Source organism: Parasteatoda tepidariorum, chromosome 2 (genome assembly GCF_043381705.1).
Source record: "Parasteatoda tepidariorum isolate YZ-2023 chromosome 2, CAS_Ptep_4.0, whole genome shotgun sequence".
Taxonomy (NCBI): domain Eukaryota; kingdom Metazoa; phylum Arthropoda; class Arachnida; order Araneae; family Theridiidae; genus Parasteatoda; species Parasteatoda tepidariorum.
Window position 1 is genome coordinate 94,335,846 of NC_092205.1, and position 21,160 is coordinate 94,357,005.

General features: G+C 29.8%; 1 protein-coding gene across 1 annotated transcript in view; it reads left to right on the top strand.

The window, feature by feature from the left end:
- LOC107442943 (FERM, ARHGEF and pleckstrin domain-containing protein 1) overlaps positions 1-21,160 on the top strand; it is a 98,981-nt gene that overhangs the window by 43,314 nt on the left and 34,507 nt on the right. The window contains exon 12 of the mRNA XM_071177028.1: positions 20,613-21,076. Within this exon, the coding sequence (XP_071033129.1) occupies positions 20,613-21,076 (464 nt within the window). The remainder of the gene's footprint in view (positions 1-20,612; positions 21,077-21,160) is intronic.

Here is a 21,160-nt window from a genome sequence, read left to right on the forward strand (position 1 = left end):
TCCATTCTATTGTACATATTTTTTTTATTAGAATATCCTTTTTAAATTAGATTTTGTGCAAAATATAATTTTTTTCTATATGCACTAATATTTATTTTTTTATTGACATGAATTAAGAACATATCAAAATTCTTCCCCAAAAAATCATATATATATTTTTTTTAAACAGTGGATGGTAATTTTTTTCCATTAAGATCTAGCTATAACTCAGGAGAATTATACTCAATGGTCACTAAATTGAATCTAGTTGAAAGCCACTGGTCTAGACATAAGTTCTTTGTGTATATTCTTCTAAACTATGCCTTTCTTTTTTTAAAAATTGCTGTGCAAATATCTGCCCTATCATTCTATTTTGTAAAACTTTCTGCTGACTTTTAGGTACAATAATAATTTCTTTTCTAATATTACTTTTCTGCCTTGATAGTTCCAAATTTTACCTATCCCTATCTAGCTGGTTCCTAACTTTATCGTATCCTAATTAGTTTTTCACTATTATTTATCTTTAGCATAGCTTTTTCCTAATTTGATCTATTGCTCCTCCATAGATAGTTCCTAAATCTACCTATTCTTACCCTAGATAGTTCTTAAATTTAAACCTTCCCTTACGTTTCCTAATATTACCTGTCCCTTCCCTAGATAGCTCTTACGTACTTCACCCATTTCACCAAATTTTACATTTGAAAACGTGATTTCATTTTCACTTATTCTGCAAATCATAGAAATCATCATAGAAATTGTTATTCTTTACCAACTAAAAAATTAGGTATTTTATAGTTTGTCTAAAATAAGAACTACCCTAGCCATTCGTCTGGACCCGTGGCAATGGTAATGAGGTATAAATATTCCAAGTAGGGATGTGGGGTCATTGTTTAGATCAGTTTTTGCCTTGGATCGGCGAGAGAAAGGGAATCTTTTTCTTTGTGTTAGACCTAGAGTGGAGAGAAGCTACCTTCCCTGAAATGCGCTATTATTGTTTTCATCGCAGGAGACAGCTTCAGACTTTGTAGCAGGGGAGTTCTTACCACAGACAAACTATAGTGTTGTCTGTAACTTTCTTTTTCAATGACAGCGAATGAATGATCACAAGATGAGTGTTGTACGTTCTAAAATTATTATGAAAAATCTTTTCTATGCCTATTTATTTTCCAACTGGTTACTTTTCCTTCATAAACGTCATTCTGATGTCTAAATTTCTCTTTAGCTTCTTAGTATGCAGGGTTGCCATAGGCGACTAAAATGTGACTATTTGCAACTATTTTTAGGAACAAGAGACTATTGGGAGACTTTTCTGTACTCCAATGATGTTTTTTTTAAAACATAAATTGGGTTGAGAACCCTGAACGTAACGAATGTTTTTTTTTCTTAAGAAATAAAAAACTTTTAATTGCAAATTTGAGTCATCGCTTTTTAATGCTTTCAATTTGCACAGATTCCTTTGGAAGTCTGTTTTGTTTCTCGATCGCCTTTTCAAAGGTTATTGCTACGAAATTTTGCATGATTTTTAAAAATCCCAATTTTGATACGATAGTAGAATGTGTGAATTTCGAATTTGAGTAATCACTTTTCACAATATCTGTATGTATAGATATAATTGATTTAGCAAATATATATATTGTATACATATATGTAACACATATATATTTGCTATATCAATTATTGATAAAAGGGAAAAAATTTTAGAAAAAGTTTTTTTTTTTAAGGAATTCTAGTAATTAAAATATTTAATTTTTTGTAAATATACTAATTTTTTTGATATAAAAATTTATTGCTAGAACACTAACGTTTGTATAAGATTTATCATATTTGCAACCAACTTGGCTAAATGGATCAGGGTATATGACAATTAAGTCATTTAATAAAATTTTAGTCATATCATTGAAAAATTTTGTTCTTATTTAAGCAACTATTTTCATGCTTTAGGCTACTAAAAGCAACTATTTTGTTCATTATTTTTCTGTGGCAACTCTGAATATGTAGTTTGAATATGATTCTATCTGAATAGCTTCATTATGGATGTCCTTATTTTCCATTTCATCACCTGTTCTTTTTTTCTTTCTTTCATGATATTGTATAATGACTTATTTTCTATAGTAATGTAACCCATTAATGCCCAAAATGCAACTTTCATTTACATTTTGTGTAATAACAAATGTCCTAAAATAAATTATTATTTTTTTGAAAAAAAAATCCTATTTAAAAAAAAAATAAATTATAAAATTTTTGAAAATTCTTAAAATTTTGAGGTGGAATACAAAATGTAAATAAAAAAAAACAATAAATATTTAAAATTATATAAGATTTGAAGGGGGAAAAAACATCCTATCAATTGCATTTACTAAAATATTTGCTGAATTTAAAATAGTCGTTTAATAACTTATTTATTGCTTTTCATTTGGGCAAAAGTTTGAAGAAATCCTACTTGAAAATGAAAAAGGTTAAATATTAAATCGAATGCTTGACATGAGGGACCATCTGTAAATGATGACAGTTTTTCAATATTTTGATTCTCTTCTCCCTTCTGTCACAAAGTGCCACACTTCAACACCCTCCTATATCCCTATGTCTCATGTCACGCTATATTAACTGTATTGTATAAACATAAGTTAGCAGTTCTGCAACAAAACATAAGTTAATGTTAATCATAACTGGAAAATATTAGTTTTTTTTTTAAAATTCTTTAAATTTTTTAAAATTCTTAATTTTTCAAAAAAGTCCTTAATTTCTTCTAAAAAAGTCCTTAAAAGTACTTTATTTTTGCTCTGTTGAAAGAGTGGGAACCCTGACTGGATTTTTTTCCTATCCATGTTGGCAGCTATGTAAGTCATAGATTATATTTCAAAATTTTTTTTAAAACTATTTTAACCTAAATGTAGAGTATTGAATGTATGGATGATTGACTGAATGTAAACAATAACGAGCTTCTTAAAACTGCAAGAAATTTAGAAAACTTCCTGTGTATCCCTCAACAGGCTTAATATTCTAGCAAGTTTTATTGTAGTTATTTGTGTTTAAATTTACGCGTAATTTCACAATTCATAGGAGTTTTCTGTCATTCATAAAATCGAGCAAATCGTGAGGCTAAAACAAATTTAACAAAATTAATATCACAGCTTTAAAAAAAAAAAAGGTATAAGTTTAGCCATGTTGTTCCTTATTTGGCTATATTTGTGTAAAATAGCACCGTTGGTTACTTTTTGGGTAGCATCATAGCAAGCTTGCGAATTTATTTGCTGTTTGTTTTGTTGAAAGTTAGATTGAATGGACATGTTATATTCTAAACACTAAAAGTATAATAATATTGAATGGTGCGTATTTCCAAGTTTAGGAGTAAAAATCTTTAACCCGGAAGTCTTGCGACGAATTTTAACCCCTAGCGCCATCTATCGGCAGCTTTACAAGGTCAACCATCCATATGTAAATGTAGGGGAGGGAGCTTCTTGTTACTTCCTCCCTTCCCTCCAAGCATTACATCATTTATGGATAGCCCCCATAGTTTCTATTGATAAAATGAAATAGAGAAAACTTAAGAATTTTTTTCTTTCAAAAAATATTTTTTGTGAATTTATTACTTCATTTTTAAAACAGTCCCTAAAAAGGAACCATGGGCAATAATGGGTTAATTATGGTCCACCTTGAGTAAAAGATAACGAAAGAATGTATTGTCGGTGCAGCCGAAAGAACAAATATTATACCTTTATACATGAAAACATGTTGTGAAAGCCACTTTTTTACTGTAAATCTACATGTTGGTAGCCTCATTAAGAAGTTATACCAAGAGCTATTTTCTTCTAATACGTAGCAAAGTCTGTGACTCTTATTATAAAATGTCACAGTAATGTCCTCTTAAGAAAATGCACATCACTGCCAATGACAATTTTAATGCATTTCTGAATTTTGTTGAATTATTGGTTAAAATAACAATTAATAAGAAATAGTAAGAGATCAGTTCCATAAGTAAGGTTTCCTATTTTGTTTATTTTTTATTAAAAAAAAAAATTTTAATAGATGTGATATTTTTTGTTTTATCATGTCATACCAGCTCCCTGATGTGTCTTCTTCTCATCTATTTTCTCGTTAAAGAGCTGAATCATCTTTTAGCTAAATGCTTTTTTTTTTAAATTAGTGCGTAGATGTTTTTCTCTTGTATTAACATCCCTCTTTTCCGGTTTTAAAATTCACGTCTGTATTATAGAACCAATAGTAGATAAAAGTAGACAAGTTGTTATAGAAATTATTATTTAAAAATAGACAAACTACGATAGAAACTAAGTGTTTTTTGTATTTCTAAAAGGAAAAAGAAAGAGAGACCTTGCATTTGGAATTATCCACATATTATGTTTGCCAACATATTCAGATTTATCTTGATTAATTATTAGAAAAGAATAGCTTTAATCAATGTTAAAAATTTTATTTTCAAATCACTGCTTTTTTTAACCAGACATTTTCCCCCTTTTTTTAAGCAAAGCAAAAAGTTTATATTTGAACTTGTGACTACTGTTTTATTCACAGAATTATACAATTGATAACAAGTAATAATAATTAAGTCTTTATTTTATAACTTGGGACAGTGAAAAAGTCTTAGGGTAACTGCTTATTACTATATGTGTAAAATTTAATCTATTTTGAGTAAAATATTAAGTAAATTTGTTTTAGTTTTGAAATATATTAACTAACCCATGCAGCTTCCGAACATCAAATGTTTGTCAAAATAATGTTTTATTTTAGTTTTACTTAGTCATCTTGAAATAATGAAAAAAAAATCTTCTTTTTGATTATTAACAAATTTAATAATGAATACTATTTACTTAGATTTCAACTGTTTTAGTTACTCTTTCAGCATAGTTTTCAATTTTTTTTTTAAAACTAAATTATCTACGTTTTTTAAACTTGCATGCTTTCTGCATTGCTATTATTAATGTTTATGATTTCTGTTATGTTTTTAACAATTCTTCTAAAAACTACATCCTATATAACTAATAGTGAACAATGTAGCTTAGCATAGTCATTCTTTGAATGAAATCATGTATTTTATACATTTATATGTGCCGTTTAAAGAAACGCTCTTTGTCTAAAATTGTCCAATTAACTGTTCCCTCATAATTCATCGAATAGTATTTAGCATACAACTTTGATTCACAGTTATAGCAATGCTCGCATTTTTATTTATTTTTTTTATAAAAAAGGGCAAGGTGTTCTGTAGTGACCACTCTTTATATACCTTTTAAGAATCCTTGGAAAAAAATGAAGTAAAAAATATGTATTAGGATATATATTAATATACTGGTGATAACAATTAAAGGGACAAATGTGTGTGTTTTTTTTGCAATAGAAATAAAACTAACCAAGCAAGTAAAACTAAAAAATATACGATTTAGGACCAATACATGGGAAAACGAAAATGGACTCAGCCTGTACAAAAATGAGGAAACTCGTCACTTGCCCAAACCTGGGGAAAATATACGATTTAAGACCAATATATGGGAAAACGAAAATGGGCACAGCTTGTACAAAAATAAAGAAACTGGTCACTTGCCCAGCACAGCAGTTAAACAACACCCTGACGGGCAGAGAAAAACAAGTTAAAAAGGTGTATAATCGCCTCTAGCAACTACACAACACATTGGCATTTTATACTGTTTACTAGGGTTCTTCGCTGTGGTAACTGCACCCACTCTTGCACCAATTCATTCTCCTGCGATGATCATTGTGTTTCGTCTTTGAAGATCAGGGGACATTGCAGGCCACTCCAATCATTAAATATTCTCCAATCAGATGTATTCCTTCACCAACTGAGCTGTGTGTGGACGGGCATTATCGTGCATAAAGATGAAATTTCTTCCATATGATCGGCTGTAAGGTCTCNGGGGGGGGGGATATACCACTGACGTGTCAGAGTGCCTCTATCAAACACATAAAGGTCGTATTCCCATCTGTCATGATGTTTGCGCAGACCACCTGAACAATAGTTGTCTTTTTCAACTATGTTAGAGTACGATGTACGTTTCAAAACGTTCTTATGCTACAAGCTTCAGCAAGCAAATGAGGTACCTCTACACAAATGCGATCACATCACCACTACCTTATGACGTCACGGACCACTGCGTGGCAGAAGTGTCAACAAAGACCTTAACTATCATCTGATTCCTTATTTTCCTATAAGCGTTACTTATTATTTTTTTTTTAAAAATATAACGTTCCTCCCTTTAATTGTTTTCATCAGTGTATTTAAGCAACAAAAAAACTTATTAATTAACTATAAAAAAAAATCTTATTAATTCTCTACTGAAGAAGGTTGGACAAGGGTAAAATATTTCTGATTGTGCAAACAAGGTTCAGGCGAAATTTCATACGGCACCGGGGAAATTTTCGGTTTATTTAAATAAAAAGAGAAAAGGATTGGAGGGGAAAATTATCCCTTTATGTGAACGATTAGTATGACAGACAAAATAGACATTGTAATTTAAGGTGTTTTTAATTTTATTGGAGGAATCAGGTCAAACCGTAGGAAGGATAATAAAAACTGCAAATAAATATTTATGTTACTTGATTTCATTAATATATTGGACTTTCACTTTTATTTATTATTCTAAAAAAATTATTATTTTTGTAATTTACTTCTCAAAATTATAATTTATTATTACTTTTAATTTACTTACTATTGCTTATAATTTACTTACTATTGCTTATAATTTATTATAATTTACTTAATATTTTTTATAATTTAGTATAATTTATTAACTAACTACATACAATTAAAATTTAAACTGTTTCTTACTATATAATTAAAACTATTATACTTATTTCCTTAGTATTTATTACCTTTTAACTTTTATTTTTCCTTTATATTATTTTTTAATTGTGGTTTTATCTGATATATAATTTATTTATTGCCTTCTATCTTTGAATTTTTTTCTTATTATTCCGTAATTAAGAGTTTTGTTTGATATTATTCTTATAGTTTACTTCTATATTTTTTGCCTTATTAGCCTTTAATTTTTTTTTCTTATTATTTTTAATTAGGGTTTTGACTGATATTATTCTTATAATTTACTAATCATTTATTTATTGCCTTTTACCTTTTAATCATTTCTTATTATTCTTTTGTAACTAAGGGGTTGATTAATAGGCATTTTTAATTTCTATTTATTTTTATTTATTCAATTTGCTAACTGCTAATATTCAAAAGCTCAGTTGAAAAGTCATGTTTTTTGTATTAATATAGTGCTCCCAGTTCCGAGATTCCTGAAGCCGTTTATTATCATTATTTTCAAATTATTTAATTACCTGTCTAATATTAATCTGTTCATATGCTAATGAATTTTATTTAAAATTTTAAGAGGCTGCAGTTCAGCCAAAAGATTCTTTTAGAGGACCTTGCCTTTCAAAAAGAAGAAAAGATTTCATAGAAACTTTTTCTAATAATATTAGTAAAATAATTTTCGTTTAATCCAAGTAAATCCTCATTAAGGAAAGAGTGTAGAGTTTTTAGTTTTTTAACATTAAACCAACAGATTTTAGAAATTTCCTCTTTAAACCCTAGGGATTTATTGGGGAATCCAGTCTGGATAAATCAGGGCTCACAATGAATTAGTCCGGCTGTACTTAAAAGAAGAAGAAAAATTCCAGTAAGAAATTACTAACTTAGAAAAAAAAAATCCCCTATTTAACTATTTTCTTTTATATACTATTTAGTGGAGATAATTAATATCACTAAAACCGTTTAAAACCATTTAGTTTTTTATTGTTGTATATTTTTAGTTTTGCTTATTTGATTTATTCTTATTATTTTTCGTATTATATTTATTATTTTTTATATTATATTTATTATTTTTTCTTTAATTATTTTATTAATAATAATTTTTAATAATTAATGATTTATGATAATTAATAATAAATTTTTCATTAATTATTATTTTTTCCTTGTTATATATTCACACACATATTTTATAGATGAAAATCCCCTGACATTTTTTAAAGTAAAGAGTAATTAATGTTCAGTTAATCTTTCAAACTGCATGGGAGTGATTACTGTCATTAATGCCCAGTGTGTATTTTGTTTTTCTATTTTTCTTTATTGTAAATCTTTCTTCATTTATTGTTAATAGCAATTGCATGATAACTAGGTTATATACTTAATGTTATATATATATATATATATGAATACAATGATTCTGTGTTTAATGATAAAGGCAATAAATATGAACATAAATATTTTTTACAGTTATCCAGAGAAATAATTAAGTGTAAAGGCCATGTATATGTATATATTTCTTTAGTTTTTTATTGTTGTTAAAATAATAGAATATGTAATTGTTGAAGTTGAATTTATAAAAATTCTACACATGAATGGTGAAAATATATTTATCATTTTGTCATTTTAAAATGTCATTAAAACTTTATTGGAATCTCTCTCTCTATCTCTCCTTTCTAATTCTATTCTTACATGCATACAGTTTCATGTTTAATTATTATTTTCTGCATATTTTATCTTTTCTGACATATTTCTTTTTCATCTTTGCTTTTCCATTTTAATATTTTTAGTTTTGCTTATTTGATTTGTTCTTATTATTTTTCATATTATGTTTAATATTTTTTAATTAATTATTTTATTAATAACTTAATAATTATTTTTTATAATTTATAATAATAATAATTTTTAATAATTAATGATAATTAATAATAAAATTTTCATTAATTATTAATTTTTCATTATTATTTTTTATTATTATTATTTCCTTATTTTATATTCACACACATATTGTATAGATAAAAGTTCCCTGACATTTTTCATATTTTTAGCATAATAATGGTTTCTCTAAAAAAGTTAGACAAAAAATATTAATTTTTGGCCTATGTGATTAGCCACATTGATTAAAAAAACAACTAATATTTTATTTCTAAAGCAGTTTCATATGAGGAATTTTAGTCAAAGCAAATACATAAGATGGTCAGATTAAAGTTGAAAAAAACAAGGAGTACAATCTTTTAATCTAAAAGTTCGGTTATAAAGTTTCTCTAAATAAGTTAGAGGAAGAAAAATAATTTTTAATCTATTTGACCAGCCGCATGTAGGTAAGCTAATTTCGCATATTTAATCACCCTTGTTAATAGAAAATTAGTCACAAGATTTAAAAAAAGAGACTAATAACAAATTAACAACAAAAAAGAATACTTAGATTACCTTATGACATAAAAAATTGCAATCAATCTTTAACTTACAAGGATTTTAGGAACATAATAAACTAAGAGAATTTTCAAAGCTACACTGATTGCAATTTTTATTGTATAGAGTAAGTTTTGTTACTAATCCGTTAAACCTCTTCTGAACTTAATTTTTTTTAATCAAGAAGTGTAAGTTATCACATGATTTTAACATATTTAATGTTATAAACTAGTTCATCCACTATTCCTCTACAAATATGTAAAAAGGTCTAGAGCTTGAGGAATTCAGTGATTTTTGAACTTATCGTCCATGATAGAGGTTATATTATGACCACTATCATCTACTTATAACAGCAATTTAAAATAACCATTTAGTAAAGATGAGTAGCAGCCCTAGCGGTAGAGGTTGTATAAAGGCTCTCGGAGGGAAGCTTAAAACATAGCAATGCCGTAATGTCTCCAAAACATGAGTATAAACTTTTAGGGAACCGTGATGTCTCAGGGGATAGATGGCTCCTTCTAATGTGGTGAAACGGGCTCGAATCCCAGCGATGGCTGGCTGGTCGATTCGTATTCCGCACCTGGCTTCCACCGACCACAGTGCTGACCATAAAATATCCTCAGTGGTAGATGGATCATGGGCTAGAATCCTCTTGCCACCAGGCTAACCATAGCAAGTTTTCGTAGTTTTCCTCTCCATGTAATTAATGCCAATGCAGATTAGTTCCATCAAAAAGTCCTCTACGAAGGCTTTATCTCAATACTTCTGGATTTAGTTCAAAATTACAAGGCTTCGGATTTGAACATTGGTAGTCGTAAACCCTAAATTGGGTCGCTCTTCAACGAAGGTTATAAAATATTAACTACCATGAAGTATTTTGGAAAAACCTAATCTTGTAAACCGTTGGCGTAATGCTGTTGTAAAAGCATAATGTGGATGAAAAAAAATGGCCCGAACTAAAACAAAATTAGTGGTAAATTCGGTACACTATGGGACTGAGGTAACTTAAAGCAGCAGAGATCCATACAAGCAAATATATATGCAGCCAATGATCAACTGATGATTCAAATTGACCAAAGGGCTCCTTACAGTAATTCAACAACAATAATTTAATGATTATTCATTGAATGTTGCCTACAGGTCTCCACAACAGATGCTGCTTTGTAAAACACCTAAATGACAACTAAGGTTGTAATTTAATTGCCAGTTTTATGACTGGAAGACCATTGAGCTCCATGGCGTTTTATACTCCATTGGACAGTTGGCAGATATGAGATAAAATACCTTAAAGCAAATACCTTTTTACAGTTCCTGGAGGATAAAGTATTATGATTTGAGGAATGTTTTCATAGCATACCCTGTGTTCATTCATAACTGCGGAAGGCTTCATTCTTGACCATGTCTACCCCTACATGAAGTATTTTCTTTATACAGCTCAATGTGAAATTACTTGCAGCATATGTCATACAGATTGCATTCTCTCATGAGTGATTTAAGATCTCATAGACTTAAAACTCAATTAAAAATCTCTAGGACCATTGGGTTGTGAGTTCCATGAATCCTCAATCAGTCAACTAATTACTTCTGGCCACAATAACACGAATTGGCCTGACTCCGCATACCTATGAATACCCTCCAGATTGTCGGTGATTCTCTTTGTGAATGTGTGGCAACGGTCTAAGCTACAAGAGGTGGTGATTTTTGCTTTTAGGAGGTGGTCACGTAAATTTTACTGGACTGTGCTTATGTATAATTACACAAAACAAATGTCTAATTGCACAAGCATTTTACTGTATTTTGTTTAACTATCATACAAAGACAGGGTTTACGAACATAATGCAGATTCATTTGCTTGTTGTTACTAATAAGAAATTCATTCGACTATCAAAACTGGAAATCTATCTCCCCAAGTCAAAATTTTTTATGGTTTTCTATTGATGGACCAGCATAATCCTGATAGTAGCCATCAATAATTCCATCGTGAACCATTATATTTTTTGATGGTAACCAACATAAGTAACCAGCATCCCAAAGTAGGAATTCGGACTGATTTATGGTGGGCCAACATAAAAATAAAACAAAACAAATATATTCCTGAGAACTAACAAGAATTTCCATTTAACAGTCATGGAAATGTATAGTTGGAACCGTCATGGATTGTTCGGTCATGAGAATCATACTTCTCTTGATGGTTAACCATCACAGTATTAAAGTAGAATTTTCCATCATGGAATGATGGAAGTTTACTGGCATATAAAAAACCATGAACGCATAATGGAAAATGTTGGATGATGGTGACCATTAAATGATGTTGAACCATCATGAATCGCACTAAAACAAACATAAACCATCGCAATGGGACCATCAAAAATTTTAACTTTAGTATTTATCCTCTCAAAAGAAGTACAACAGAGCATCTTTCTCTTTTAAAGAAGTTAAGAGCTAATGCTTGAATTGAAATGTTAGCATAAGGTTGGGTTTGATTTTATAACCGTTGTTGAACAGCCAACCTAATTTTGATTTTACAATTACTGATGTTCAGCTCTGTAGCCTTGTAAATTTGTCTCCAATCCAGAAGACAAGTATTGGAAGAAATTTGCCTTAATCGAGGACTTTTTAATGGAACTAACCACAAAACCACGCAAACCTCCCACCTTTAGCCTGGCGTCTCCTTTTATTTTATTTTATAACCGTCGTTGAACAGCCGACCCAATTTTGCTAATGTTCAACCCCGTGTCCTTGTAAATTTGAACGCAGTCCAAAACACAAGGGAACTCCTGGATCAAGTATTGGGAGAAATGTTACCTTCGTGGAAGCCTTTTTGATAAAAGCCTGCATTTGCGTTACATGGAGAGGAAGTCAACGAGAACCTTCCACGGTTATCCTGACGGCAAGGGGACTCTATCAACACCTCCTAGAAAAGAGTAGGCCTCTGCACGGGTTACCATAAATATCCTTTAGTAGTCCAAACGTAATGACATCTTTCTTATTTTTCATCTACTGCGCAGTTAACTTCGTCACATCGGACTACTAAATTGAACCTTGATGAGGCCTTCCTACTTCTAGGAGGTGTTCACTCTATCCCATGATATGTCTATCACTAACGATATTTTACATCAGGACTGTGGTCGGTGTGAGCCGGGTGCGGAATCTACCAGTTATCGCTGGGATTCAAACCTAGGTCACCTCATTGGGAGGCAAGCACTCTATCCCCTGAGCCACCACAGCTCTGAAAATATCATTCTTTTATATGCTGGTATGGACATAGGTTTTATGTCTTATGCTAATTTACTTTATAAAGTAATCTATCGACAAGAAATCCTCATAGTAATACGAACTCTATAATTTTTAAAATTTTCAGTTTGAATTAAAGGAAGTTAATACCAAACATCCTTGGCAATCATTTTTGATGATGTTCATCACCATCAATCGCTATTAAATAAACCACATTATTTGCCATCATTGTTTTCCAAAAGCTTAGTTTGAAATGTGTAGTTTAAAGGGGGAAATACAGATTTTATGTTATCCATTTAGTTTATTACTAATCCTGACAGTAAATTTGAAATCGATTTAGAAGACCGTTCTTTTAAATAATGATTTTAAAAAAGAGCAAAATTATTTTTTCGTTTAAATATTACATTTTATTATAGATTTTACTAAGTTAAAATTTAACTCAGAAAGTAATTTCCTTGTTTGTGAAGTTCAAATCTAACATTCGAGAAAAATAATTTTTCTAAAATGGGCACAAATTATAGCTTTATTTTATTTTGTGACAATTGTTTATAAGTTGCTTTAAATTAAATAATTGCTTTAGATTTAATTTGCAATCTTTTAATGTTACAAATTTTTGTAGACTTATGATTTTCATGCTTAAACGAACACAAACAGCTTAATATTTCAATTGAATATTGTGTTGTGTGACATAATAGAACAAACGCAAGTTAGTCTTTTAAAATATCTTTTTTTTTATTTTTGTAAAATTGTATTAAAATAATTTAATATAGTTTGCAAGTTTTACTTGTCGGATGCTAAGAGCTTTTTTTTTTGTATCATCCTTTAAAACATTTGTTTACCGTTTCATATAATATTTAAGTGAGGTATAACTGAATATATTGAATAAGACTGTAAATTTGAATAATGCAACATTTCCTACTTAAAGTATTTCTAAGAATATCTATTTATTTATCCTCTCCAAAGAAGTACAACAGACCATCTTTCTCTTTTAACGAAGTTAAACTTAAGGTTGGTTCAAAAAAGCTTAAATTGAAATGTCAGCATTAAGTTGAGTTTGATTTTATATCCGTCATTGAACAGCGAACCGAATTTTCTTTTTTTTGTTTACGAACGACTACTAATGTTCAACTCCGTATCCTTGCAATTTTGAACCCAATCCAGAAGACAAGGGAACTCCTGGATCGAGTATTGGAAGAAATTCACCTATGTGGACCTCGAGAACCTCCTACGACCTCGAGAACCTCCTACGGTTAGCCTGACGGCAAGGGGACTCTAACCCATGATCCGTCTACCACTGAGGATATTTCACGTCTGCACTGTGGTCAGTGCAAGCTGGATGCGGAATTCGTATCGACTGGGATTCGAAACCGGTTCGCCGCATTGGAAGGCAAACACTCTATCCCCTGAGCCACTACGGCTCCTGTTGGGTTTGATTGTTAAAATCCACACTGGCGCTACTCAAATGAGATATTTGGGATGGTCTGGGATTAATGCTTAGTTATGATCCAAGAACAATACGGGCGCACTCGCTCTTTATGCTATCGCAATAATCACTCTATCTCCACACCAATAATTCCACCTTTTGTGGATTTTTCAAGCTCTTAAATCGAGGGGAACATTATATTAGAAAGAATTCCAAGCAACCACTAAGACTTGATCTAAGAAAGTGCAGATAAATTAAATACCCAGTATTTTATCCAATGAATCGAACTCTGCCCTAAGCTGTACTAGGTGAATACTAAGCTACCCACACTGATTGGGTGGAGTTGCAAGGAGAGAAAAAAATTACTGATCTTAAAGTTATGCATTGAAGTATGTTTTTGCACTTTTTTAAGAATAAATTTGAAATAGTAACTTTTTGATAGAATCTAGGAATATTTTCTTGTGGCCTTGGATGTTAAATACTTTAGAGAAATGAAGCAGAGTTATAATAGCAGTGATATTTAAGGGGTTTCCGAACATTAAACGTGGAAATTTGGAGAGAGGGGTTCTAACTCAGATGCTGTTCGCACCGTCTGACCTGGGTTTAAATTACGTGGCATTCTACCATAGCCATTCAAAGGCATAGTCCTAAAAATAGGGGTTGTGCTTGGCTATGTTTGGGTGATGTGTGTGTCTAGGCCCTGGTGTAAAAATCTAGATACATATGTTTTTATGATCATGGAATATATTATTTCATTATTCATGTTTTTTTTTTTCTATTTTGGGGACTTCTCTTAACAGCAGTATTTAGTTATCCAAATAGCTTTTTGTCTCTTTTTTTTTTACTTTGTCACAAAGGTTTCAAAACCCTGCCGTGGGTGACCACTTCGATCAGCCTGTGTAGGGACCGAGGGTGCGAGATATCGATCTTCGTTAATCTACCTTAGAGTGCTCGACTTCACATATATTCGTCGCGCTAATAAAGCGAAGGAGCCATCCACTCTTGCAGAAGAACAAAATTGTGATGTCTTCGGATCTTCTTCAGGGTTGTATCCCAGACCGTCGCAGAAAGCCGATTGTGCAGTTCTAGTGCGACGTAAATAAAGTACCCACCTATATAATATTAACTCCCAATTTGTCAATTTGCTCTAATGTGTAGGCACATAAACATTACTAATTCAACTGACACCCTAATGTGTGGAGGTGAACTTCAAAATACTTAAACAATGAGCTTCTACTTAAAAATACTCAAACTTCAAAACAACATTCAAGACCATCTCATATCAGACCTGTCTGTTGAGACAAATGTCTTAATTTTCACACCAATTACGTTTAAAATTAATCAAGTTTTTACATGAGTTTATGTAATATTTTCATTTTTATGGTCCCGTCGGAGGAAGTCTTAATTGCGCTGCCCGAACTCAGTTCGGACAGCTCAATAAACTCAGTTTCGTTTTGGTCTAATTTTAAGTTAAGTTTTTTTAAAATTCAAGTCATTTTTTTTAAATTCTGAATTGATTTGAGAGAGATTTAGACTATTTAAAATAGTCAACATTCTGCGATCACCCAACGCATGCAGGATCCTCATTTTGGAATGCCCAACCTGAGTTCGGGCAAGAGAAACATCGGTGTTTCAATTCCATGAAGCCCGAATTTAGTTACTCCAATGCATAATATGTACCGTCATTCGGGGCTACTTTGTGCAGGATTTCGCAGTTTTTGAACTTTGACATGTAAAAAAACTATGTTAATTCAAACTTTAGTAAAATTTATCGATATTATATTCATANTAGTTCCTCCAATGCATATTATGTAATTTACTATTTTCCCAATAGATTGCGATACTTGTTTTTAAGTTTTCTTGCGAAAAGTTCGGCAGTTTTCCCGGCATTTGTCGGAAATTCAAAGGAATCTGAGGGTCATGGAAAACATGACAGTTGATATAAATAATAATATTTGTTGTATTAAATTATTATTATTTATCTTGAAAATTACGTAATTTGATTTATTTTGCTATAATTTGAGCAAAAATTACTGTGATCCATTAACATTTCCCATTTATGTGAAAGTATTGATTTGTAGCTATTTCGTTTTAAATTTTGTTTCTTTATACAGTTACCTATTTCTAACATTTTCATGATAAATAATGAACAACATTAAAGTAAAAAAATTTTATTCCATTTTTGGCTTGTTTTTCTCAAATGTATTCTACAGGCAAAGGGTTAAATTAGGAATTAACCTATAAATTTTAGATTCAAGACATTAAGTCAGTTAATATTTAAAAAAATTTCAACAATGTTGATTTACTCTAAATCAGTTCTTACTTAAACTTATTCACGTAATAGTAGACAAGCATTGTTTTTGTGATATTCTGATTGCATTATGAAAACAATATTGCATTATCTTTTGGATAATTCAAAATGGTTGGGGTTTCTTAGTTGAAATAAGTTATTTTTTTCTTAGTGGTTAAATGTTAAAAAACGCTATTATTTATTAGTTGCAATTTTACATTCTTTCAGAACACATAATTTTTTTTTACAATCTCTGCATTCTTTTAGAATCCTTTAAAAAAGTGTGGTAGGATTCTGGTGTGGTAGATATTCCAAAAATCAAACTAAAATAGTTATTATCAGTAGATTTCTTATAGATTAAAAATATTTAAAAGAACTTTGTTTCTATGTGATTCTTTAGCAAATTTATGAAATGGAAAAGAGAAATAATTATCTATTAGCAATGTATTTCTTATTACAAGCCATTAAGAGGTTATCTTGATCACAAAATATCAGTTCTGATTTCTTTATTTAATTTTGTACTTTTAAAACTTATAACTATCATACCAAAGGTACCGTACTAAAAACTGTTAGATTGATATTATGTTTTAAGAAATAAGATATTTTTTAAATACTGCATGTAACTCTAAAAGATTTATCAGTTAAAGTCAATAAATGAAGTGGAAGAAGCTATTTCATACAATTTATTTAATGAAACTCAAAACTGTTATCTACAATTGCTTAAGAATTAAGCCTATGATCACATTAGTTGCTCAATACCATGCTTGTAAGAAATCTTTAAAGGGTCTTTTAAATCGAATGGGGTGACAGTTTGCTGAAACAGCAGAGAAGGGTCTGGATAATGCTTATGTAACACCTTAAAATCCCATAATTTTCATTTTATTAAAATTCAAAATTAAAACAAAATTATATTTTAACAAAATGTGAAAAATTTTCAAATTTGAAATAATGTTTAAATTTGAAAAAAGAAAAAGGTGGGATTGATCTTCCAATGAGTTCCAAAATTTTATGAAAGGTATTGGTAAGTGTAACTTTTACTTAATAAGAAGTTATATTTCTTTATTTAAATTTAATCTTAACCTTTTCGGGATGGGCGGATCATAAATGTATTCGTTAGGAATCAGAATCAGGTTAGTAAAAAATAAAAAAGTGGTAGCTTAAGTTTGGGCATAGCTAATTTGACAGACTTATTTTTGCTTTCACTTTAAATCTAACACATCCACTCTTAGTGTGTTAAAAGTGTAATTATATAATTTTTAATTTGAACTAAGTAGTGGTGAATTAAATAAAGCAAACTATTATTACCCCACCCACAAATCAACTGCTATAAAAATAGTTTAGCTACCAGTTTTATCTTTTTTTTACCCTGATTATTAACACCCTGAGAATGCATGTATGACTCGACTATCTTGAAAAGGTTAAAATTACATCACTACAATAAAAGTTGAAGTAAAAAAAAATTTGTTGTAACTTTCAATTAATTTAAACTTTTTTACATAAATATGGGAGAGGGCTTGTAGTTTACCCCTAATCTGCTATTTGAACCAGTAGTACACCCACTCATTGATTTCGTATTCCATTTGAAACTATTGTCCCCATAGTGCTTTTTTTTAGCATATGGGGACAAGTCAGCTAGGGACATATATGGACTACAATGTTAGGTGGATCAATGTCTTAGTTCTTGTTCTGAGGACATTTTGTAGATAGTTTTTTTATATTCTTGGATTGCAATTATTTGTTTTGTGTGTGAATTCATACATCTTCAAAGGTGCCAACTCTTCAGTCCTGGGGACTGAAATCAGTCTTAGAAAAAAATCAGTAGACTAAATTTCATGAATCAATATCGCTTTTCCATGTATTTTTTTAAATTAAAATAGCCGTTTTTTTCCTTAAAAATTTAGTAAATATTTTCTGTTAAAAACTATACATTTTAATGAAAACATTGGTATTTTTCATAATTATTGCGAATTGATCAAGTATGTTACACCAAAAATGAAAAAATGGGATTGATTCTTTTACTAGGCAAGCATTCAAAAACGTAAAAGTTTTGCAAAAAATGAGGGTTTATAAACAATGCTTCGGTGCCTGCTTGCTTACAAAAAACTTGTACTATTGTCATGTCTAAATTTGCTTCAGTTTTCATTTAACCCCATTGTTTTAAAATGCTGACCAAGTTAAAAATAAGATTTTTTTTTAAATAAAATAAAATAAATCTAGAGAAAGACAAAAAAAATAATGATGAAGCGAAAAATAAGTAGAAATATGAATAGCTTCATGAAAAAAGAAAACAAAATTGTGATTTTTTATTTAGTGATTGGTGCATAAAGATGTATGGAGTTAGCTGTTATTTTTATCTTGATTGCTGTAAAAAAAATAAATTAATAAAATGAAAGAAAAAGAAAAAAAGAATTAGAAAAATAATCAAATACTTGATTAAATATATATGACATTATCATAGAAAGGTACATTTTTGAGCTATAAATTTCTAAAAATTCTGGTAACATTAGATCCTGCTAATTGGTCAAAAAATAAGTTCAGTCTTGGATTTTTTTTGGAGTGGCACCCATGCACATCTTTAATCCATGTTAGATTCATTATGAGCTGCCTAAGTTATTACTACTATGCTCTATAACAGAAAACATTTAAAAACAAAATTATGTTATAATGGTTGAATTGAATCTGAATACAACATGGCCTATCTATGAAAAATATCAGCCACCTTTTACACTCACTTTTTGAGTGGTTGTGTGAGCTGTATCTTGGCAGAAATGTCACTTTCTGTTGAATCATTATGCCCAAGAGATATGCAAAACTCCCTCTTATGAACACTTTATTGGGACAAATAGTGCCTTCATGTCAGGGTTCCCAAGTTAAATAATTCTAACATCCATTACAATTATTTGTTGCGAAAATTTCACATTTTAGTCAGTCTGAAATGTTCCCATCCTCATTCAATGATTTTTTTTTTACACAGAAAATCTAATATTTCACACAACAAATCAAGGTTTTCTGATGAAAATATGGTCTTGATTTTCATTGAAATTTACCTGGTATACCAGGAAAAGTTAGGGATTTTTTTTTTTTCTTTCTGAAATTGAGTGGGAACCCTGTTTATATGTCTTATCCATATTTAATTGAATTATATATCTATTTTTTAATCCACAGCCTTTTTTATTAAACGACCCCCCTAAGTTTATTTATTTTAGCAAGAATGTTGTTCATCAATTAAACTACAGTAGGGAACCGATTATCCGGAACGATCGGGACCATCGCTATTCCGGATAACTGATTTTTCCGGTTTTCTGAATCGCTACAAAAAGCCGTTTTTTTATTGTTAAATCCAACTAAAAAAGAAAAATATTTGGAAATAGTCTTAAAAAGAAGAAAAAACGATGAAGTATTACACTAATGATTGTTTCCAAAATGATAATAAGGTAAACATCTTTTAAAAAAGAAAGAAGAATCCTAAAATCTTATGAGGAAGATAAAAAAAAAATTTTAAAAAATGTCGGGAAAATTTATCGAATTTCGTTCCGGTTTTNGGTAAGGTAAACATGTTTTAAAAAAAAGAAGAATCCTAAAATCTTATGAGGAAGATAAAAAAAAAAAAATTTAAAAATGGCGGGAAAATTTATCGAATTTCGTTCCGGTTTTTCGGTTTTCTGATTTCCGGATAACAGGTTCTGTACTATACATTTTGAAGTACCATTTTCCAAAAAAATATTTGATTGGCTCATTGTGATTGTATAGCAGCTTTTTTGCAGCACGTTTTAAGTGAACTATCCTAGCTTTCTTAAAAATGGACTAAGATTATTTTAATTTTGAGGTCAATAGTGGAACTATCAATTTCGGGTTAATTTTTCCATTCAGATCCTTGTGTTTTATTTACTAAATCATTTTAATTGCTATTTTTTAGAGTTTCTTGTATATATGAATGAACAGTAGATTCAGCCAAATGAAGCAGTATGTTAATAATGGCTTACTAACAAATTAACTAATTTAAACCATTTTAAAATTAACTCTCTGAATATTGTTACCAACTTTACTGCCTTTACATATTAAAAAAAACTGGTTTCTTTAGTTATTATTTTTTTTCCTGTCATTAAAGAATTATATGTATACTCTTTTAATTTTCTTTTCAGAGAATAATATATTTTTTTACTGCCATTATTTTTTTATTTGCAAAGCAATTTGTGTTTTATGTTATTCAATTTTCTTTGTTTTTAGGGAATTAAGTGTGTATTTTTCTAAATCTTTTTTGCCCATATACTAAACAACTTTTTTTTAGTTAATTAGTTTTCTTTGCTTTTTTAGAATTATGAGTATAATTTTTACTGCCTTCATTTTTTGGACTTTTAAAATGCATTTTGTTGTTCTTTAAGTTATTTAATTTGTTTTTATGTGTATACTTTTTTATTGTCTTTACTACCTTTCCTTTTTTTATATACATTTATACAACAGCTTATTTTTTGTTCATTAATTCCATTTTCTATTGTCTGTAGGAAATAGCGTGGGAGAAATCAAAGACAATTCTGCATTGAATCCTGTTGCCTACAATAATAATCTTGAATCCGTTAAGGCTGATAATAACAACACTGAGTCTATTGAGACTTTAAAAATCGATTCGAAAACTAATGATTTAAACATCTTAGAATCATCTCCCACAGACTCTCTTGATCTTTCATCTCAAGACATGAATAATTTAAAACAGATTCTACTGAGTCAAGAACAAGATGGCATTAGTTTGAGTTCCAGTGATAATTTATCCTACAATGAAAACATTTTGTCGCAAGAGTTGAAAAATTATAAGAATGTTTTAAGCGACAGTTATTTCAGAGAATCTTCGAAAAATTCAAGCAATGAAGAAACTTTGAACAACTCAAAGAATTCTGAACACGTTTTTGGAGCATCAACTTTTTATGTAAGCAGCAGTCCATATTCTGCTGGCAGATTATCCAGTAAAAGGGTAAGCTTTTCTGAAATAAAAGTATATTTTGTTTTATTTGATGCCATTAATAATGTGATAATTAACAGCATATTCATTTCTTTT